The sequence below is a fragment of the Stegostoma tigrinum genome, chromosome 16 (genome assembly GCF_030684315.1).
Source record: "Stegostoma tigrinum isolate sSteTig4 chromosome 16, sSteTig4.hap1, whole genome shotgun sequence".
NCBI classification, from domain to species: domain Eukaryota; kingdom Metazoa; phylum Chordata; class Chondrichthyes; order Orectolobiformes; family Stegostomatidae; genus Stegostoma; species Stegostoma tigrinum.
In genome coordinates this window covers 18516441-18540911 of record NC_081369.1, presented here as the reverse complement: position 1 = coordinate 18540911, position 24471 = coordinate 18516441, and the positions used below count along the sequence as shown (strand labels likewise).

The 24471-nt window shown below is 39.6% G+C and overlaps 1 protein-coding gene across 3 annotated transcripts in view; it reads right to left on the bottom strand.

Annotated features, from left to right (window-relative positions):
- Window positions 1–277: 277 nt before the first annotated feature.
- Window positions 278–24471, bottom strand: part of ranbp10 (RAN binding protein 10) — a 184101-nt gene continuing 159907 nt past the window's right edge. For 2 of the 3 annotated variants that reach the window (XM_048547115.2, XM_048547116.2), the window contains exons 12-14: window positions 11616–11761; window positions 8612–8723; window positions 278–7209 (exon numbers count right to left, since the gene is read on the bottom strand). In XM_048547115.2, coding sequence (XP_048403072.2) covers window positions 7079–7209; window positions 8612–8723; window positions 11616–11761 — 389 coding nt within the window. In that variant the 3' untranslated portion in view covers window positions 278–7078. The remainder of the gene's footprint in view (window positions 7210–8611; window positions 8724–11615; window positions 11762–24471) is intronic. The other variant, XR_009446779.1, reaches the window with a different exon arrangement.

The window sequence follows — 24471 nt, the reverse complement described above, 5'->3', positions numbered from 1 at the left end:
CTTCTTTCAGGACGCTTGTGCTGAACAGCAAGGAGTAATATAGCCCATCAGTTCATTCTGGATTTGGGCCTGGTTTCGAGAATAAAAGTAGTTTAACCAAACTTTTGACTTCCTTAATGGAGTGCTGTGCATGTTCATTTAAACAACACTGGCAATCTGCTGCTAATTTGCTATTTATAGGTTAAAACTGTAACAGTGAAAACATGCATTCAACCAGCTGCAAAAATCCTTTAGGCAGAAGATACTAAAAGAATCCAACAGCAGTTTAGCACATGACTGTGTATTTTAATAAAAATAATTCTGTCAAAATACAACAGAATACATTTTGTTTTAACATATTTCTAGTACATTTTTTTAGTTTTGCTTTTGTTTTAAAAGTTTCTCAAATGTTCATGCTCGTACTGGGTAATTTTTGCTTCACAAATACTTACTATGCTCAAACTGAACAACCATTGTACTTGAGCACAACTTGCGTGTTCATTTATTGAATTCATAACAAAACTAAACTGATATTGAGCATGGAGCAGAAATTAGTTCATGAGTATTGTGTTGGTAAAATGAAACAACTTGCTTCACATTCCATGCTGTAATTGTATGCATCATACCTGAGTTGGAGCAACAAAAGAAAATCATTAAATTACAATGTATACATTTTATACTGTATACAGAATTTAAAATTTTATTATCACCCTTCCCTTCCGTTAAACAAAATGACTATAGTTTCAAGCTGAGCACAGTTAAGTACACAAAACTAGAATTACTAGATTAACAGAATTTTTAAGTCTTTAAATAGTGTCACACAATTTGTATTGTTTTATTCTAAAAAAAATTTAAAAAAAAAATCAGCATTAGTTTTGCAGAGCCCAACCAAGGGAAAAGAGCATACACAAAAAAAATCAAAGCCATGCTTCAGTACACTTCATCACATCAGGAAAAATGAGACCTCCTGTTCCCATATTTCAAAGTGCCTGGTACAAACTCAAAAGCATTAACCTCAGGGTTTTGTGAGAGTGCAAATGTAAATTACTGTTAAATTGCAGCATGCTTCTCTTTCTGAGCTACTGTCTGTTTACATCTAAAATCAGAACTTATTTGGGAAATTTAGCAGAAAGAGAAGATAGGAGGTAAATTATATCACTTTTTTCAACTTGTCAGAGTTTGTAAACTATCTCCCGAATCAGCAAAAAATGTGGCTGCATGGGGGACAGTGGGATTGAAAACATACAACTAGAAAGAAAAGTCAAAATGGCACATTACTGCAGCCTTAAGGTTAGTGAGACAATAGACAAATTAAAATTGTTTCCAATGCTGAGTGTTAGAAAATGAAATCAGAAACTTTAAAATTTAGATTGTCTCATTAAGGTGACATTACCAACCTCACTACTGATTGACAGACATTTAAAACATTCGAGAAAGGAAAATACATGGTTTTACAAAGTGGTTGTAGTTTGTCATATACTATGACACCTCCACTCACATTCACGCAATACAGTTTTCCAGCTTACAGTAACAACTGGGTTGCATGTGTAACCAGTTGCACTGTATTCAACATAGCTATTGCTGTTCTTTCAACTATTTGTAATTACACAATACTGAATACAGGTTCATGTTGTTAAATACAATATGTCTTTTTTCTAGGCTTTTCAAGGTAATTAATTTACTCTGGACAGTTAAATGTCATTGGTTTTCTATTTAATTTTTTTCACCGATTTATTGGGGCTAGGGTGCAGGGGGAGTGGGAAAGAGAAAGCTGAGTAGAATTTAGCAATTACATGCTGGTTTGACGAGTGCATTAACATTATATATAAAAAGATCATCAGCAGCCAGTCAGAAAAGAAATATTTATTTGAAAGCCCGGTATAATTTTTAAAAACTGTTCTCCAATAAGTCAGTATGAAATTTCAAGACCACCAACGTCTAGCTAGATCTCCAGAAAAGGGCATACTGATGTAATATCAACTTGCAGGTTACCAGCAGACCATAAGCTATCCAGCATCAGAAATTGACCAAACTTTCCCTTGCTGGTTCAATGTATTTTCAAAAGGATGGGAACGTAGTCAAAAAAATCATGAGGGCACCTGAGGAACAGGGTAATTGCAGAAAATGTTTCTTTTACTGAGTAATTATTGTCTAACATTTTCCGTATTTGGCCAATTGAACATCCTGATTTGTTATTTCAATTCCATTTCTGCTCAGTGGAGCATATGACCCTCATATTCAGACACATGGCACATGCATTGTGCAGTTACTGCTAAAATGGCAAGACAAAAAGCAAAATGTTCAAGTTTTTTGGTTGTTGTGATTGCTTTATTTATTTCCTTGGTTACTGAATGGTGCTAGATGCCAAGTGAATATACACAAGGTACATTTACTTGCATTGTGTACGCCATTTTCTACTTCGTCTGTGGCTAAAATATTGTTACTGCAGTACCAGCCAAGGTTAGTTAGAAATCATTATTGGGCCACACGCTATAAACATGACACTCCCTTTTTGAATAATTATATATTTTTTCTTAAAGAACTAAATTGCTGATCTTTTTCAGCATAATTCATTGACATGGTTTTGTAGGAGAAATGACTGAACTAATCCCTGTAACCAATAGCAAAGGAAAAATCTGAAACAGTGTGGTCAGATATTACCTTGATTCAATTCATACTAAAGTAACTGCAATGTTCACTTAAATTGGATTTATTATCGGATTAAAAGTGACCTTAAATGGAACATCCACAACCCATATTTTTCAAGGGAGGTTCTTTATTAACTATTTGTTTATTTAAAGTCATTATTTTTCAGCAATACTGGGCCATCCAGCAATTGGAACCTACTATACCTCTTTAAAAGTCAATAGTTACAAATGATTTGGCATAATTTAGTCTAATATTAACGCATAAGTTCTATACTTCAATAATTAGTAGAAACAAATGTGAAATTCCCTTCCACTCCAGTGGGAGAAAGTGGGTTATGCACAAATTGCTTCACTGTAACATCAGTGAATGTACTGTAGCAGAAGAGGGAAATCTATGAAGAATGTCTTCTGCATGATGCTCTTAATTAATATCAAATGATATACATCTATTTCATTTATGGTGGATGAACAACTGTCATCTAATTTTAAAAAATCAGATTGAAGATCAATTCCATATAACTTCCTTTTAATTAACCCTCTGTCAAATCCAAGTACAAGGAAGGCATTGACTTTAAGGCAAGTCTAATCAGTGCAAAAGCAAAATCAACATTGATTTATGTATTTAAATAGTAGAAGCTTCCAAAAGATGAAGGCTGAATTTATGAGAGCTCCAAATTCCCCATGAATCTTATCAAAAACTAAAATTAAGATTGGTTTAGTCAGATATTCCGAAAATAAAAATGCCAAATGCAACTCAAACCTCAAATCACTTTGTGTGACTCATACTACACTTATGTTTATTTGTCAAAACTGCAGTGTTAGAGACCATCATTCAAAATTGATTTGTGTTTCCTGCAGTGGTATCTAAGATAACTAGCTGATAAGGTATCATAATGGCTTCCAAACTTTGCAAAAACTCTACTAGCAACTTTATTTGTTTTGTATTACGCTATAAAATTACGGCAATTTTTGTCATTCTTGCAGACGAGTGATTTATTGCACCACTTCCTTCCCTCATTTATTTTTACGCCAGAGTCCAGATAAAATCAGGCTCAGTCAGGGACAAGCCAGTAATTTCCATGAATGCAGAAAACGACTTCAAGGATTTTTCTTCACACATCACTGACCCAATTTCATTCCCTCAAGATCAGTCCTAGCTTCAGTGGGGAAAATGTGCTTTGCTTTAGCAGAGTAGCATTGGTAAATTTCACTAACTGTTAACCACTGTCGCACTTGATAGAACAAAGTGATGGGCTCTGTCACATTTTCAGTCAAGCAATCAAAGCTACATTGAAAACATCAGTGTTTAAATCCTCTTGAAGCAGGCAACAAGGGGGCCTCATGAGGAAATCAGTGGCAGAGAAAAACAATGATAGTGGTCAAGTTATCTCAGTTACATAGGTGAAAATCTGAATATTGGGTGGTGTCAGTGTCAGCAGTATTGGCATGTACGTGAGAGTGTGCATATTTGCTATTTAAGCATGGCATGTATAGATGACAAGAAATATCTGGTTTCTGATAGCTCAGTGAGCTGAAATTTAGCATCATCACTGCATTAACAGGGATCTTGTAACTACAAGTCTATTTCTTGAACATTATGGATTGCACAAGTGCTTTGATATTAACATGTACATTTAAGAAAAAACATGCAATGTTGAAATTCCCAATCAAATTCAATAACCAAAATGCTCCGTAAACATCAAATACAAATAGAGATTTTTCCCGTATGTTGCACAATATAGCACAGCAATGGGTAGTCACATGCTGCACTGCATACTTTACAAACTTTAAGAACTGGCTGAGTTGAATGGAGGTCAGACATCATACCAGATCAGTTCTTTGTACCTCCCTGCAGCAAATTAATGTGGAATATGCAGAGACCTGGGAAAGCTAGCTGGTCTCCCTGGCAGAGAACAATGCCCACTGTAGCTGGGAGAGAATGGGGAGGGAATTACAGGAAACAATTATAAACAATGCAATGAACCTTTTTTAAAGAAGTAACTGCATTATAATGTTAACGTTGATTTGTAATATTTTAAGAAATTATTACTAGTTAAAAGGCAACATATCGGTAACAAGTGACAACTTTGCTAAAGCTGAGGAAGTATGTTTTTAGCAATAAACCATCCTATAATTGATCACTAAATTCTTTGAAGATGTTCGTTAAAGTCTAATTGATCCAAAACTAATTTTTATTGTCCAAACTATGTCAAAAACTCTTGAAAATGGAAGGTACTGTATTAATTGAACCTTGAAATGGCAATTCCTCACATGCTTTAGTGGTCTTGCACAAGTTGCCCATTATCCTTCATGTTTTATTTTCAAGTATTGCCAAAAAGTGGTTCTATCTTCCACTGACATTGTGTTCAGGAACATGATCCTTTCCTGCAATTGCTACATGTGTCATTTTGGCTCCCTCATTCCACTCTGAAAGTGAAGCATTGTTACAGGCCCTTAGGCAAGTCAACAAGATGGCGAGTAAATTAACATAGGATCATGCAAATCCACAGGCAATAAAACCTCATGTTTTTCCGAGCAGTGTTATTTTACAATCATGTCTACAATGGACAGGTCTGACTGTGTGCTGATACACAGACATGCAAGCTTCCTCTTTGAAATTCTCTGGAAACTATGTCTAATTTAATTCAGAGACAAAGGAACTGAATTTAGCATAAAATTCTGGGAGAAGACACAGTGAATCTGTTTTAGAATAGCACCAACACAAAATACGTTTAGAAGAGGAGGTAATGGTATTATTTTCTTAAAACTATTAAAACCCAAAAGCATCATCCCAATTTGCACTTAGAAAAAAAATTAAAAGCTAACATGTCAATCCAAACTTGTTAAGTGAACAATTCCACAATGTAGCTCACAATGAAGCAGTTACACAGTCCAGTTCCTATTCAGATTTTACAGGCTACTATTTAGAATAACTACTCGATCTGTTTGATTCATGGTCACTGCTAATTGTCCAATTAGAAACATTTTTCTCTCTGTATAGTTATATATAGAACTGATGAATTCCAAGTAGTTAGATTGCTGTTTTATGATATTCTCAGCAGCCACAGGAATCTCCAGCATATTAAGTCTCTTGGCTCATGTCTGGTGTTCTGTTATTCTGCTATTCCTTTGATGACTTATATTGTTGTGGTAATCTTATGATTTTGTTCATGTAGCTTTTAGGTGGGGCTAATTAGATGGGCATGACTAATTTGATTGATTGAAAGGTTACTAGCTTACAAACTATCAGAGTGGCTCCCGTCCCCCACAGCCTGCCACCTCCCCACCCAGAGATGATTGTTCAATTAACAACATCGTAGTTGTAAGCTGGAAATTTACCATGTTGTCATAATCAGAAACCAACAAAACCAGTCGCTAGTCAACTAACTTTCCCACAGGCATTATAGTAAAACATTTAGTAAATCCTTCCAAAGAAGGAGGTTGTGTAGTATATCTACAGAGACGTATACTTCAACTGCCGAACTGGCCTTTGCCTTAGTTTCCTTGGTTCCTAAAGTTTATTAGCTTTATACCCATATTATCCTTGGCTAACATTACCTCCCTCCCTACTCTAACAGTATTTGCTGCTGACAAATGACCTAGAGAATTGGTGGTACTGTTATTGAAAAGGAAGGCCTGGTGGAGTACAATGCGGGAGCTTGAAGTAGGAGGCCGCCCAGAACTCACTGACATGTTGTGGGTTTTGATGTTAAACCTCCGGCAAGAAACAAGTGGAAGCTATGGCTGTGCAACTAAAGGCTGAAGGAAGGAAAGCAAAACCAAAAGTGATGATGAGCAGCATTGTTCCACACAAATATACACAGGTAGAACATGGTGATGTAAACCAAATGTGATTGATTACTGGGGCTGTAACAAACCAAGAGTTGTATTTTTTTGGCAAAGGAATAAGTGAAACAGAGGGAAAATTCAAAGCTTTGGCAATAGTACATATCAAAGTTTTTGAGTGTCAATGAATTTTTGCCAAAGGAAATGGGGACTGGACTTGAAGCACTGATTAATGCTGGAGAATAAAATTGCATCGGGTAATGCTGCTACAAACCCAAGACGTTTTTCAGCCTTGTTAAATAATGTAAAGTATTAAAGCTTCAAAATACATGAGTTTTGTTACAGCCCTATGATAACCAGTAAACAATAGAGGCTAGCGCAGGACAAAACCTCCAGGGCTAAATACTGGTGATTCAGTGACTAAATAAAAATCAAAGAAATATGCTACGTTTGCACTGTGCATTACTGCACCCATGATCTCTTTCAAAATGCAATGCATTCAGTCATGTAACCTGATAAAATGTAACAAGGATGCAGGTAAGAAAGGAAAATGGTCAGCACCCGTCTGGTGGGCAGTGCGATGGTCTTCAAGAGGGGAGGGGTTGTTGTACGTCTTGAACAGGAGGTGAGGGGCAGTATTTGAGGTCTTTCCACTGCCACAGCAGCTAGTGCAAATAGTCGTCCACTCTGGCAAATGAGCAGGATCCAATCCCTGCACGTGCCATCAGTCGGAGGCATTCGGAGGCCTGGCCCAGTGCAAGCATCAATGGAGGCTGCTTTGGCAGATTCTGAGATTCTTTATGAGAAAGAACAAAAACAGTTTTATCTCGTACAATGATAACCACTACAGTCCAACAAACCCTATAGATCACAGTCATTTCCACTTCATCACATTTAAGGTAATGCATTTTAAATTGCTCTTTCCTCCTCCCAAAAGATGTACTTACAGGAGGGGATAACCAGATTACTTCTGATTTTCTTTACATTTGAGGCAAATATTTTATCCTGGACAGCAACATAGATAAGAACAGCTGATTTTAGTTTCAAAAACATTGGATTCTGCCTGAGAAAGCTGCTTCCCCACTCTCCAGATAGCATTTTTAAAACAGATATTTAGTGTATGCATAGCTTAGTATAAAGGTTGAGGTTACTAAGAAGCAGAAAACCAGCAACCCAAACAAGATTGGGGCACGTCAGAAGGCCAGGTCAGGTACGATACCATTTAATGACAATATAATGAATTGTTACTTTAGTTCACTCACCCAATTTAATTTGGAGATTTGAAGATTGCTTGGAAAATGTCAGAAAAAATATTCAATAACTATTTCCCTCTGAGGGAGTGCTGCCATACTGCTGGATATATGGTTTTTCAGATGTGATGTCTTAGATGGAATGTTTGAAGAGTAGGGCAAGAACTTTTGGGCCTGGCCAAACACTTATCCTGCAACGAACTAAAATAGCTGATGTAATCAATTATTTCATTGCATTAAGAGGCCTGGGAAGACAGTCAGTGAGTGGAGTGACAAAGGGATCTAGGATCACTGCAATTAATGTGGATTTATGGAAACATAACTGGTCTTCCGAGCACTGCAGGAACTAATTTTATAATTTTCTCAAAAACAAAACTCTTACTTTATGGGGATCACATGGGAGACCAAGACTTCCAACTGAAGCAAAACAGCCACTCATTGACATGTAATTTCATAGGGCAACGAAGTCCGAAACAGGCTTTTAGTACCTGATTTACATATGTAAGAGACATAACATGTTACACAAGACCAGCAGGGTTTTGAGAGAAACAGCCCGAATCAATACCAGGTTGAGACATCTTTCGGATATAAACCAAATACTGTAGATGCTGAAAATCTGAAGTAAAGGAGAAAAAGCTGGAGTAACTCAGTTGGTCTGGCAGCATCTGTGGAGAGAGAAACTGAGTTAAACATTTCAGGTCCGATGACTCTACTTTGGAAGTATTCCAAAGAACAGCCTTTGAACCCAAAACATTAACTCTGTTTCAGTCTCTCCACAGATTCTGCTGAATCTGCTCAGTTTCTCCAACATGTTTTTTTAATTCATGAACCATTTTTCAGTCTTCCTTTGGGGTGTGGGATGTTGCATCGTTTTGTGGTTGTGGTAGAAATTAGACTCATTTCAGGAAGCAAAGCTAAACAAAATACCTTTTTTTCTCTGCTGCTTACCTAAAATAGCACTATTAAGGGCAGCACAGATAGGTTCCCTCTGGATAGGATCAAGCTGTTGACCAACTGGACAGTTCCAAGGATCAGAGTATGCTAGCAGGCTAAACGCATCCTGGAGAAGAAAGATTAAAACAAATTTTGTTTCAGCAACAATGAAGAGAAAGTTCATCACTGTCAAGCTTCCTCCCTCCCTATCTAACTTTTACCTGTTACTTCTCAAATGTATATATCTCCATCATAAGCAACAGAAAATTTGCTTTCATGCATTGTCAAATGCTGTTCTTCAGTCGAGATTTTTTTTTATTAGCAGCTCCATGTAGCAATGTTCAAAGGTAAAACAGGCAGTGAATTGAGTGCTGCTCTGATGCACAAGTACATCTCATGATCCAACTGATGTAAGGTGGTAACAAGGTGTAGAGCTGGATGAACACAACAGGCTAAGCAGCAGAGGAGCAGGCAAGCTGACGTTTTCGGCCTGGACCTTCTTCCATTTCAGGTCCAGACCCAAAACGTCAGCTTTCCTGCTCTTCTGATGCTGCTTGGCCTGTTGTGTTCATCCAGCTCTACGCCATGTTATCACAGATTCTCCAGCACTGGTAGTTCCTACTATCTCTGATCTAAGGTGGCGTCAGCTTTTGAGAATTTTTAATGTTTTTGCTAAAAAGGATCTGAAAAAGTTTTAAAGGTTGGTTTTTTCAAAGCAAAGTGTATTTACAGGTTCAAAAATAGAAAAAACCTACACGATTTATTATTCTATCTCAGCACCGATATTTATCATATTGGATTTTCCTGGTTCAAGGTGCAGGGCTACACGCCATCCTCCGTAGTGGTCAGAAGACAGCCAGTTTAAAAAAAAATAATTTTACCAAACTCATAAGGTTGCAACACAGAAGGGCAATTAGAAATTAGTGTGTTTAGGTCAAGCGAGGTAATCCACGAATATAGATAGGCACAGCCTGTTTATTATTTTCTACTCTTACATGAAGACAACTTATGCTAATTCGATTAAGCCAAATCCAAACAACTGCTCTGTATGTTCCTCATGATAAAATAAAGTAGATTAAATGATTTGTCTGACTTTATCTTGCGCTTTCTTAAACTGACTTTCTAACGGCTGGAGAAATATATACAACAGCACAACTTAAAATACAAGGCCAAGATACAAATATGTAACCTGCTTTAATATTACAGAAACTGAACAAACTGAGTAATAGTTACAATTGTACTCATTTAGTTCATCAGAAAACAATATTAACATTTAAATATTCCACCATTAGTGACTTGTCTTACTTGATTTAAATAATCATTTTGCATTTTAAACTTCAAATTTGACAATAGCTTGCCATTGTAGTTCATCAGGCCAAAATGCTTGTTTGCCAGTGAGTACTTTTGACCTCTGTTTTATGTGCTACATTCAGAACTCGGAAGAAAGGGTTTTTGCCAGACAACACCTGCCTGGTTTCTGATGAGAGATCTATCAATACCACGAAACATTTAATCATGCCAGCAAAAGGCTTATTTTTTGAATATATCTTCCAAATATTGTAAAGTCTAGTTCTTTTAACTTTTTAAATCACTTCGTCAAATGCTTTTCTGAGCCTGTGTGAAGGCTATTTAAATACAACCCTCTTCCAAGTCCTGTGGCAAAATGACAGAGCTGAATGCCACCTCTAGGTGGGAGAAACAGAAGAAATAAAGCAAACGCTCAAGCACTCTCAAGCGATGGGAAGCAACTGCCAGTGTAAGGATGCAGCCTGAATGTAAAATAAAATAGCCTGTAACACAGAATAAAAAAAATTTATTTTATCCTAGCAGCCTCACTTTCTATCCTATTCTCCTCCAGGTTTCCAATTCTCCACCAGTCATCAAATCACAACCTAACAAAAGAAAAGGAGGTTATCTCCCACTGCAGACCCCCTCACCTTTATTCCCAATGTAAATCCACCCAAACCCATTGACACTGGCCTATGTCTTGCTCTCACTGAATACTAACCCTCACCAGCAAAGAATGGTGTGATGTCAATGTACAAAGACACTTTCTGTGGCCAGTCCTGTTGCCAGGTGATATCAGTGGCTGCATGTGCACAGTGGCTGTACTGAGTCAACAATAACTCTCCATGGTAAAACAGTCAAAGCGTAACAGTAGATTAGGCATGGTTTCTAAAAATACCTAAAAAAATCAACTGGCATTTTAACTGTGGTTCTAAACTTTGATGTCTCGTAGGGAGTGCAAAGTACTTCATAAGGTGCAGTTAGTGAAGTCGAATATTTGGTGTTGCTTTGGAAACACACTTTTTGGAAGCCACATACAGAATGGAATTTTCGTCTTCACTGCTAGGGGGTTGCAATTTAAACGCCTGTTACAACAGTACAGGGTGGTGGTGGCATTTCAGGCCGAGTGTATGATGGAGAGTTTTGTCACAGAATTTTAAAAAAGAATATCTGGCATTGGAGGCAGATCAAACGAGATTCACTAGGCTGATTCCGGAGATGAAATCAAGAGTGGCTAAACAGGTTGGGCCTTATTCATTAAGATATGAAGAATGAAGGGTGATCTTATTCAAGCGCAAGATTCCCGCTTGACCAGATGGACATTGACGTGTTTCCAATTGTCAGGGAATCTCTAATTAGAGACATAGTTACAGAATAAGGGGCCGTTCATTTAAGATGGAGATACAAGGGAATTCCTTCTCTCAGAAGATAGTGAATATCTGGAAATCTCCATTCCAGACAGTTATAAGGAGGTTAGATCACTGCAATTATTTAAAGAGGAGGTAGATAGATTTTGAAATAATGATGAGTTGTGGGCAATGAGGAGCTGACAAAAAAACGAGTTCAGTCCTAGGGCAGACCAACCATGATCATGTAGTATATGGTGGGGCAGGCTCTAGAGGCTAACCTGCCTACTCCAGCTCCTATTTATGTCCTTCTGTTTTAACAGTCAGAGGTTTACAATGGGGCTCTCTGGTATGACTTTCAAAGTAAATAGAAGCAAATGCAAAACCTGTAACATTTTCTTGTGTGTAGCATTCTTTCCATATTCACGGCAAAGCTGTTCACTCAAGGCTTGCAACTCTCGCCCAAATTGGATCATGCGTTCTGTTGCAGCTTGGTTACCTCCACAGAGCTGGCGCTGAGGGCAGCTGTCCTCTATAATCAAAGAAATAAATTATACAAGGGTATCAAAGAATTGTCAAAAGTGGATCACTATGATGACATAAATAAAATGTAGGTTTTTATTTCAAACTGTGGGGACTTCATTCAAGTCAACTACTGTATTTTAACCAAAAGATTGTGGCAAAATATTTATTACTTGGACACTACAGAGTTCAATGAATGAATGTCAAGTAAATGATCTGGTTAAATGCTGACACACATACATTGCTCTGCTGTGCTCTTTCCGTCAAAGGTTAGCTGCAATATGGCAGCAATGTTTACAGCAAAGATATTCAATGTGCAAGTCTTCTTCTATCAATGGGCCATTTATGGCAATTTTCATGATAAATTGGAGGAGGGGGCCTATTCCTGGTGCATGCTGCGGTCTATTTGTATTTTTTTAAAATTTCTACTCTTTGGGCATCACAATTAGCACTGCTGCCTCACCACGTAAGGGTTCAATTTCACCCTTGGGTGATTGTGTGTGAAGTTTGCCTATTTTTCACGTGTCCGTGTGGGTTTTCTCTGGATGCTCCAGTTTCCTTTCACAGTCCAAAAATGTGCAGGTTAGGTGGATTGGCCATGCTAAATTGCCCATAGTATCTAGAATGTGCAGGCTAGGTGGATTCGCCATGAGAAATGCAGAGTTACAGAAACGGGGACAGTCTGGGTGGGATGCTCTTTGGAGGGTCAATGTGGACTTGATATTACAATTCTTCAGCTTTTCTTTTTCTGGTCTTATCTTCCTCTTCAGTTGTCTGTTTCACCTATTTTTCATTCCCTTTCTCTTCATTTACGGTTGCTGTCTTTCTGTTTTCTTTTTCTATGTCAGGTAAAGATAGCGATAAAGAAGGGATCAGAAAGATATAGGTAATATTTTCCTGTGGAAACTGCATACAAGAGTTAGGTGGTGAGGAGAGCTGGCAAGGACCTAAGGCTGCATTTTCTGGCAACAAGCGTACGAAGGGAGGAATATAATCATTTCGCTGGGGCTGCTGCCTGGATGTTTATTGGGGTTGAGAAGAAATGCAAAAAATAATTTAGATTTGAGGTGGTTAGTAGGGACAAAAGAGCTGGAAGTCTGTAGACTCTCTGCAAACTTTGGCAAACAAATTGCCTAAAGCAGCCACAGTGTGTAACAGGTTAGAAAAGGGATGATACAAGTGATATGCCAGAGGGAAAAATTAAGAATGTTTTGCAATTTAAATGCATTATTCATCGCTACAACTATTAATAGGGCACATTTAAAACATTATTAATGCTTACGATTGAGTCAGCATAAATTGTAAATGCTCATTGCACTTGGAAAACTTAGGAACCATCAAAAGCAAAGAGGATTTGAGTACTCGCTGCTGGTTGGGATTTAGGTTGGAGGGACAGTGCATGGGGCAGAGAGCTATAGAAGGCTGCACAAGTGTCAAAGATTTGGAAACAAACAAATCACATACAGAGAGAAGCTTAAATACTCCTTGGAGACAGAAAAAAAAAAATCAGGCAGAATCAGAAAACACAGCTCAGAGCATGGAGCCAGGCTACACTTCCAAAAACCTTTGCCTGTTGCTGATGAGCATCAAAAGAACGTGAACTAAAATTAAATCACTGCAAGTGACATAGGAGAAAGAATAACCTGACGACGCAACGATGATCAACAGATAACATGCTGATGAAGCATGGTACAATTTAAGCAGCATTGAAGAAAACAGTGAGCTTGAAGTAGTGGAATAGTCAGAATTAATGGGTGATGGTTGGATTCAGGGGCAGGTGAGTGAAAATGATGAGACTGATAAGGTATTGGAGAGGGTCCAGGTTTACTGATGATTGCAAAACTGTTAGCATTCGACATCATTACACCTCTGACAGCCCATTCTAGAGTTGGCATGTGCACAGGAAAAAGGTTGAAATCCAGAAAGTGCTGTCAGTGATTCAACGCTACTCCAGAGTATGTGCTGTTCAGCTCGACCAGTATACAATCAATCAAGAGTCAGTGCACTGACAAAAACCTGCTCTTCATGAGCGTTGTTTCACTTTTGAAATTGGCCACTGGCATCAGTTTTGGAACCGGGGGGATCAGTACTGTTTGGATAGTCTCCACCTGAACCGATCTGGAACCAGTGTTCTAGCGAAAAGGATAAATAGGGTGGTCAGTAGGACTTTAAAACCTCTGAGTCGAGGTGGGGGGGGTGGAGGAGGGAAAGCGAAAGCGACAGAGAGTATGGAGTTGAATGGAAAGATAAGCAGCAGGATAGTGTGTGTACAGGTGGGTTTAAGCTCGAGGCAGGCTAGGAATGCAGCAAAAAGGAAGGATAACTTAGGACATCTTATGATTTCCAATATCCCTAATAATAAGAAAGTTAGCATTAAGGCACTTTACCTAAATGCTCGTAGTATTCGTAACAAAGTAGATGAATTAATGGCACAAATCATCTTCAATGATTATGATGTGGTAGGCATCACAGAGACATGATTGCAGGGGGTTCAGGACTGGCAGTTAAACATCCAAGGATTTACAACTTATCAAAAAGACAGGGAGGTGGGCAGAGGGGGCAGGGTTGCCCTGTTAGTTAAGAATGAAATTAAATCTATGGCACTGAATGACATAGGATCAGATGATGTGCAGTCTGCGTGGGTGGAGTTGAGGAATCACAAAGGCAAAAAAACTATAATGGGAGTTATGTACAGACCTCCCAACAGTGATCAGGCCCAGGGCACAAGATGCAACGGGAAATAGGAAGGGCACGTCAGAAAGGCAAGGTCACTGTAATCATGGGGGGCTTCAATATGCAGGCAGACAGTGAATAATGTTGACGGTGGATCCGAATTCATGGAATGCTTACAGGATGGCTTTTTGGAACAGCTTGTGATGGAACCCACTATTCTGGACTTAGTGCTATGTAATGAGCCAGACTTTTATAAAAGATCTTAAAGTAAGGGAACACTTCGGAGGCAGCGATCATAATATGGTAGAGTTCAGTCTGCGGTTTGAAAGAGAGAAGGCAAAATCGGATGTAATGGTGTTAAAGTTAAATAAAGGTAATTATATGGGTATGAGAGAGGAACTGATGAAAATCAACTGGAAGCAGAGCCTAGCGGGGAAGACAGTAGAGCAGCAATGGTAGAAGTTTCTGGGTGTAATTGGGGACACAGTACAGAGGTTCATCCCAAAGAAAAGAAAGATTATCTGGGGGGGATTAGACAGCCATGGCTGACAAAGGACGTCTGGAAATGTTTCAAAGAAAAAGAGACAGCCTATAAAGTGGCCAAGAACACTGGGAAATCAGAAGATTGGGAAGGCTACAAAAACAAACAGAGGATAACAAAGAGAAAAATAAGGAAGGAGAGGATCGAATATAAAGGTAGGCTACCTAGTAATATTAGAATTGATAGTAAAAGTCTCTTTCAATATAAAAGAAACAAACGAGAGGCAAAAGTAGACATTGGGCCACTCCAAATTGATGCTGGAAGGCTAGTGATGGGAAATAAGGAACTAGTTGAAGAACTTAATAAGTACTTTGCATCAGTCTTCACAGTGGAAGACATGAGTAGTATCCCAACAATTAAGGAGAGTCAGGGGGCAGAGTTGAGTATGGTAGGCATTACAAAAGAGCAAGTGCTAGAAAAGCTAAAAGGTCTAAAAATTGATAGATGTCCTGGCCCCGATGGGCTACATCCTCGAGTTCTGAGGGAGGTGGCTGAGGAAATAGCAGAGACGTTGGTTGGTGATCTTTCAAAAGTCACTGGAGTCAGGGAAAGTCCCAGATGATTGGAAAATGACTGTTGTAACCCGCTTGATTAAGAAAGGATCAAGACAAAAGATGGAAAATTATAGGCTGATTAGCCTAACCTCGGTTGTTGGTAAAATTCTAGAATCCATCATTAAGCATGAGATTTCTAAATTCTTGGAAGTGCAGGGTCGCGTTAGAACAATTCAGCATGGATTTAGTAAGAGGAGGTTGTGCCTGACAAACCTGTTAGAATTCTTTGAAGAGGTAACAAGTAGGTTTGACCAGGGAAACTCAGTGGATGTTATCTATCTAGACTTCCAAAAGGCCTTTAATAAGGTGCCTCACGGGAGGCTGCTGAGTAAGTTGAGGGGCCAAGGTATGCAAGGTGAGCTATTGGCATGGATTGAGGATTGGCTGTCTGACAGAAGGCAGAGAGTTGGGATAGAAGGCTCTTTTTCAGAATGGCAACCGGTGACAAGTGGTGTCCCGCAGGGTTCAGTGTTGGGGCTGCAGCTGTTCACTTCATATATTAATGATCTGGATGAATGGACTGGGGGCATTCAGGCAAAGTTTGCCGAGGATACGAAGTTAGGAGGTGGGGAGGCTGCAGAAAGATTTAGACAGTTTAGGAGAGTGGTCCAGGAAATGGCTGATGGAATTCAACGTGAGCAAATGCAAGGTTTTGAACTTTGGGGAAAAAGAATACAGGCATAGAGTATTTTATAAATGGTGAAAAAAATTCATAAAGCCAAAGTACAAAGGGATCTGGGAGTGCTAGTCCAGGATTCTCTAAAGGTTAACTTGCAGGTAGAGTCCATGATTAAGAAAGCGAATGTAATGTTGTCACTTATCTCAAGAGGGTTGGAATATAAAAGCAGTGATGTGCTTCTGAGACTTTATAAAGCTCTAGTTAGGCCCCACACCTCAGGAAGGGCATACTGGCACTGGATCGTGTCCAGCGGAGATTCACACGGGTGATCCCTGGAATGGTAGGCCTAACATGATAAACAGCTGAGGATCCTGGGATTGTATTCATTAGAGTTTGGAAGGTTGAGGGGAGATATAATAGAAACATACAAGATAATGCATGGCTTACAAAGGGTGGACACTGGGAGGTTGTTTCCATTGGCGGGGGGTCGGGGGGGGGGGGGGGGGGGGAGACTAGAATGGAAATGAGGAGGCATTTTTTCAGCTACAGAGTGGTGGGCCTGTGGAATTCATTGCCACAGAGCACAGTGGAGGCCAGGACGTTAAATGTCTTCAAGGCGGAGATAGATAATTTCTTGATCTCATAAGGAATTAAGGGCTACAGGGAGAGTGCGGGTAAGTGGAGTTGAAATGCCCATCAGCCATGATTAAAGTGTGGAATGGACTCAATGGGTGGAATGGACTCAATGGGCCGAATGGCCTTACTTCCACTCCTATGTCTTTTGGTCTTATGAAATACCTAAAAAAGATACATCATGCTGAATGAAGTGCAAATACAGTTTTCACTGACACCCTTTGTTCATAATTATTACTGAAAGACATCACTAGTCCTGCGAAGGGAAACTAATTTTATATATATGGCACACCAAATTTCTGAATAATTAAAAATTACACATCTTTTCATCGAAATATTTAATTCTTAAAATGTTTCAGTGTTAATTATTATTGGAGATTTTAAGGTAGAGGTTATGTTCTAAGTCAACTTATCTTGAACAGTTTGATAATCAGTGCGTTTTTCCTGGCTAGTATTTTGCAAGAATACTGGCTGCTTGTCCTGCTGGTGACAGCACTGTTGCTGGATGCCCAGAAATCACCATGGATTGGCGTCAGGCCCAAACCCATACTGGGAAGGTGAAATCCACGTCAGAGATCACCTGATTTTTGTATGCAGTTTACTCAAGATCAACGGTCAGTGCAGTCATTTTACCACCACCCTTAAAATCTGGGTCCATATATTTGTGTAGAATCACAGTCTATAATGAATGTGGTGCAACTTAGCAGGAGGTAAACAGGAAACTGGAGTGATTTAAGAAATAAGTTTGGAAGTGCAATGTCATGGGATTGAGGACAGATGTAATAGGCTGAGCAAAAACTGTTTGATTCAGCGGGAGTAAAAATTTGAGGCAAGGTAGGAATTAGAATGCATAATAGGGAAATGGCACGAAGAAAGAATATCACAAAGAAAGGCATCAGAGTGATCAATGCAACGTTATTTTGTTTTATGTATAAATAAAACTAAGTCCATCCTGTCTGGGTGCGCACATGGAGAATCATGTGTGATTCTAAGTGGAATTAAAACATGGGGATTATTTGGATAATGCACGTAAGACCATAAGACATGGGAGCTGAAGTAGACCATTCCACCTATTGAGTCAGCTCCACCATTCAGTCATTTCATGACTGATCTGAATCCTTAACTCGACTTTCCTGCCTTTTCCCCAATTCCTCAATTCCCTGACTGATTATAAATGGTGAAAAAAATTCATAAAGCCAAAGTACAAAGGGATCTGGGAGTGCTAGTCCAGGATTCTCTAAAGGTTAACTTGCAGGTAGAGTCCATGATTAAGAAAGCGAATGTAATGTTGTCACCACCCACACAAGAAATTCCTTGTCATCTATTTTAAATGGTTCACCCCTTACTCTGAGATCATGCTGTCCGGTCGCAGACTCTCCTACATGGTGAAACAACATCTCTTGTCATTTATCCAGTCAGGTTCCCTAGGAATCTTAGGCATTTCAATAAGTCACCTCATTCTTCTAAACTTCAATGAGAACAGGCCCAACCTATTCAACCTCTCCTCATAAGATAGTCCCTCCATACTCAGCGTCAACATAGTGAACCATCCCTGGACTGCTTCCAATACCAGTATATCTTTCCTTTGACAAGGTGCCCAAAACTGTTCACAGTTTGGTTATGGTCTAACTAGTGCCTTGTACAGTTTTAGCAAGACTTCCCTATGTATATAATCCATTCTCTTTAGAAATAAAGGCTAACATTCCATTTGTCTTCCCTATTACTTGAACTTGCACATTAACTTTGTGATTTACGCACAAGGGCTCCTAAATCTTTCTGTGCTACAACTTTCAGCAGTCTTTCTCTATTTAACTAATATTCAGCTCCCCTATTATTCCTGTCAAAGTCCATAACCTCACATTTTCCCACATATATTCCACATGCCTACTCACTTAACCTGTCTATTCCCTTTGCAGATGTATATCATCTTCACCACTTGCCTTCCCATCTGTTTTTGGGTTATCCACAAACTTCATGATATTTGTCTACATTTAAAGTCATATTGTGGTCTTTGTGCTTTCAAATTTTGCAATACTAGTTAAACCCTTTAACATCAAGACCAAGTGGAATGTTCAGGTCATGTAATGTTAAAGGACAATGGAAATACCTGGAAGGTGCGCTGGGGAAAATGAGGGAGGAACACAGTCAGATCAGTAAGGCAAAGAGAGAAACAGTGGAAAGGTACTCTTACTTCTACTGGTTCTGGAGTTCCTTCTTTGTAATAGGGTTTGTAGTGAGCCAGTGCTAGATATTCCTCCAGGCTGACAGTCAAGCTAGTCTTCCCTCATTCAAACTTGAAATTCCATCTTGTGGGTGGGGCAAGTGAGCTTGGGTGTTTTTTTTTCCTCCTCTTGGAATCAAACAGTGAGTAGATGTGAAGCATAGTTTTGGCATACACATGGCACGCAGCACAGTAAATAAAGGCACTGATTTGAAAGCATGGAAGTTAGTATATGGTACACAGATTAGTGGTAATAAACAGATTTGGCTTAAAGAAAACTTAATAGATTTTAGATTTGGGTTTTATTGTCATCTATACTCAAGTACAGCCGGAAGGTGTACAAAATCTGTAATATTTCTGGTTAGGTGATTAAAAATCAGAGATACTCAAGAGGTCAATATTGGTCAAGAAGTCAATATTGGAGATTTCAAAGGTTTGTAGAGATGTAAAGAGGTTACACAGAAGGCCACAAAGGGATTTGAAAAGAGGGATGAGAATTTTATAATTGAGGCATTATTGACTAGGGAATAAATGTAGGCCAGTGAACACTGCAGCAATAATGGGACTTGTTGCAAGTGATAAATGGCAATCACGGTTTAGGTCAAGGACAAGTTGGGTTGAAGATGAAAAGGTGGTCAGAAGAACATTAGAATAGTCAAGTCTAGAGGTAAAAATGTATGGATGAGTGTTTCAGTATCAGATTGACAGAATTGGTCAATATTACAGAGCTCAAATTACACCAGCATTGTCAATGCAAATGTAAGATCTGAATGTCATCCTGCTGTCAAACACAGCATCAAGGTCTAGTTCAGGCTCCCTTCCAAAGTGAGGGAGGGAGTTGATGTTTAGAGAACAGAATTTGTGGTGAGGAAGTATGTCAACATGTCTTGGTCTTCCAATATTTAGCCAGGACTTGATGTTAGATAAGCAATGGGTTAAGAGATATATTAATGAGGTAGAACTAGTTCATAAGTATTATGGAATCAAAAGTTGTGATGGTTCATGTTGTCAAAGGATAGTTTATACCTTTGAGATGCTGAAGAGACCTCGGGAAAGATCCCTGGGAAACGTTGAAAGTAACAGTGCAGAGAATCTACTCCAGCTAAATGGCATTGGCTATGACTGGAGAGAAAATAAAATGGAACTAGGTGAAGACAGTCCAACTAAGCTGGATTAAGCAAAGAGCGATGCATGTGATTAATTCTGCGAAGGCTACAGAGAGGTTAAGAAAGAGGAGAAGGGATCATTTATTCTGGTCACAGTCTAATAGCATCTGTTTCAGCATGTACAAGAGGCTGAAATCCAAAGAAGAAATCTAAATGTTGAACAAAAGAAAGGGCATGGATTTGGAAAGTGATGACAAACTGAAGCACTTTGGTCAGGATAGGAAGGTTTCAGATTGGATGGACAGAAAATCAAGGGTGGATTCTTCAGGTGAGGGAGAAGGATGAAAAGAAATGCAGAAAAATACTTGAGGGGCTAAAGTTCAGAGTTTTGAAAAGGGATCAAGCCCATGAGAATTAGAATCAAACCCATGAGAATTAGAATCAAACGCTGGTAGGCAAAACGTTAACTGAGGTTTGTAACAAATGTAATGTACTTGATAGTTGATAACTGAATAATTTTTAAAAAATCACTATGAAGGGGGACAGAAGGGAAAAGAGGAGCATCAGAGAATAGATTAGGACCCAACACAAATTCAAAGGTCTGCTAAAAAAAATAACAGCAAAACAATAGTGAAAAACAAAAAATTGACATGACTAAAGTAGAGTTCTGGAGTTTGTGTGACTGTAAATTATCAATGGTCTTGTGTCTGAAAAAAATAGATAAAACAAGGTTCTTCATTGACACTGGGGATGAAATGCAAGATCTAAGGCACTGTGAATGGACATGAAAATAAAACATTTGGGAGGTTCAGGAGGCACAGGACATGTCTGAGGTACTTGTTATCTGTATTCAGTAGAGAAGAGTATTTGTTAACAGCCCAAAGGATGTACTAACAATATTGGATAAGGGATTAAAAAAAAGATAGGGGAAAGAAATAAAGAGGAGGCATTTAAAAGGTTGCAAGTACACGAAGGAGAAAAGTCACCTGGTCCAGACAGATCAGAGTTATTGAACAAAATAAGGCTGATTGCAACCTTCCCCACATTTGGGGGATTTGCCAGAGAACAATTCATAAGAATGGCCAGGGATAAAGCCAGCAGTCAGTCTAATCTTAGTGATTGGGAAACCTTTAGAGACAAAATTCATTGTAAATTGGAAGGTATGGGCTAATAAATGAAACTCAATATATATCTATTGACGACAAATCAAGTTTGACTGATCCATTCCTTTCACAATACAATGAGGAAGGGTGATGTACATATGGATTTCCAAAAAGCAAAATATACCATAAAATGCTTATTAGCAAGATTAAACTACAAGGGATTAAAGCAACAATTGCATTGCAAATATGACAAAACCTGGTCATAGGACAAAAAACATGGATTAGCAGTGAGTTAACAGTTGTTTCATAATACAGCAGTATCCCTATTGATCAATATTAGGGGTGTGCATTTTTTAATATACATTAATGTATGAATTTGGGTACATAGGGTGTCAAAATTCACAGATAATACAAAATTTGGTGAAATAACTGCACAGTGACCGGTATCCCATCACCAAGTCATCCTTTCTTTACTTCTGCACAGGACACTAGTTGTGGCTAGCCTGCTCAGAGTCAGATCTCTGTACTGAGGAGATTCAAAATCTCTAGATTATATTGGGCAGCCAGGGTTTCCTGATTGGAGTTGTTAACCCAAGCCAATCAAAGACCTCACAGTCAACAAAGTCCAGCCGCTTCCAATCATGATATCTCTCCCCCTGCTAAGTCAGGGATGTAGGCCTGGTCTTTCTTTTATAGCTTGTTCTGCCATGAATTCATCCCAGGTCTGATTTGGACTACAACACGGACAGTGTGCACCAGACCACAGCCCATCTCTTGCATCCGGAGCCCCTTGGGAAGTTTTCACTCCTCTTCTTCTAGTGGCAATTGGAGTCCATGTGTTACGAACAATGCTCACAGCTTATAAACAGTCATCCTGGAGTTTGCTAAGGACTTTATGTACATCCAACCACTTTGAATGGGCATCCACAATGACCAGGAACACTGAGCCGATGAAGGGGCCGGCATAATCGACTTAACTGACTCAAGGGTTTACCCAGCCATTCACAAGGATGTGGGGCTGCTGTTGGTGACAATTTCTGCCCTCGTTGGCACTTCAGATACTGCCCCACCAACACAGCCATGCCAGCATCCGACCCTGACCACTAGATATAGCTTCTTTCTGGCACCTTCATCTTGGAAACCCCTGGATAACCCTGGTAGAGTTCAGCCAGCATCTTCACTCAGGTCTATCACCCTTGCTCCCTCTAATAGTATGCCATCCTCTATTGTCATCTGGTCTTGTCGGTTCCAGAAAAGTTTCAATCCTGGTTGTGATGGCCCTTCAGTCACCCCCAATACCACCAGCTGTTTTAGTTTTGCCAGGACAGGATCTTTTTGTGTCCAGTCAGATATTGTCAGCAGTGACCGTATGGGTGTCCAGGAAGTTCAAAACCTGGATGGACATTTCCAGGTAAGACGCCACTATCAACAGAGTATCTACCAGTGGGAAGTGGCTCAAGGCATCCTCATGAGCCACTTGGCTTCCTGGATCTTGTTCTCACTTGCACCTGTACATGCTGAGAATAAGGGCCCAATGCTGAATTCTACTGGAAGCTATTCGGCACTGCCCTTGTCTTCCTTCAGTAGCCTGAGCATGAGTTGTGATCGGTTACTATGACAAATTCCCATTCATAAGGGTACTGGTGGAATTTATTTGCACCGAAGATGACCACCAAACCTTACTTCTGTATCTGGGTATATTTATGTTCAGCATCAGCCAAAGTCCAGGGAGCACATGCTGTCAGGCCTTCCTCTCCGTTGGACCACTGGTGAGCCAACACGACCCCAATATTGTACGGGGAGGTATCATATGTCAGCAGTACATCTCGCTTCAGGTCAAAGTGGGCCAACATCTTGGATGACAATAGCTGCTTTTTCACTTCCCTAAAGGCTACTTCTTGGCTACATGACTATTTCCAAAGCTGACTCTTTTTCAATAGCAGGTGTAAGAATGCAAAGATGGAAGCAGGTGATGTATGAATTTTCATAATATTTTACCACCACAAGGAAAGGGTTAAACTCCAACATAGACATGGACGCTGGAGCTCCTTTGATTGTGCTCACTTTATCTTCTAACGGATGCCACTCTGTTTTGTCAACTCTGTAACCAAGTAGGTCACTTGGGACACCTTGAACACACATTTTTCCCTTCCAAAGCATATGCCCACCTGGGAGAAACATTTAAGCACTATGCCCAGGTTCTCCAAGTGCTCTTTAGGGTGTTCCCTGTTATTAGCACATCATCCAGATAAATGGCAACTTGAGGGAAGCCCTCGTTAAATGTTCTCAATGGTCTTCTGGAAAGGGCGCAGGCCGACAATATCCCAAATGGCGGTCTTGTAAATTTATATAAGCCTTTATGGGCGTTAATTGTGGCATATCTCTGGGGCTCCTCATCCAGTTGCAATTACAGGTAGGCATGACTCATGTCCAGCTTCATAAAGGACAGCACCCACTCCTCCCCACACCACCCTGCCCTGCCCAACCAACTTTACATCCAAATCCTCCATTCAAGGGATCGGGTATTTTTTCAGCTGCAAGAAGCGGTTTACCGTTTGCTTAAAATCCACACAAAGGCGAACTGAGGTGTCAGGCTTCACAATCGGTATGACCAGTGCCCAATCTGCAAACTGCACTGGTTTGATGATTCCTTTACTCTCCAGCCACCTCATTTCAGCCTCTACTTTAACCCACAAAGCAAATAGCACCACGCAACCTTACAAAGTTGTGGACTTGCTTTCTGGTCAACATGTAAAGTGGCTTTAGCCCCTTTGATAGTCCCAAGCTCTTCCTGAAATATTTCTGGGTATTTCACTAGGACTTCACTGAGGTAGCTATCTTCTAATCAAAAAATGTTGAGTTAATCGAGATGAATCTTTCTCAACCAAATCCACCCCAATAGGCTTGGTCCCAAGCCTCTTACTACCATCAGTGGGAACTGCATCAACTGCTTCTCATAGGAGACTGCAAACAAAGTCATACCCTTGATGTGCAACAGTTGCCTAGCGCATGTTCTCAGTCTGGCTGAGGTCTTGTGCAATTTTAAGGGTTGGAAACCCGAGTGAATCTTGTTAAAGACAGATTCTGCACTATGGATACAGCTGCGCCAATACTGACTTCCATTGGAACTGGGTGACCTTTTAACCAAACATTAATTTTTATTGTTTCAGAGATAGTAGGAACTGCAGATGCTGGAGAATCTGAGATAACAAGGTGTAGAGCTGGACAAACACAGCTGGCCAAGCAGCATCATAGGAGCAGGAAAGATGA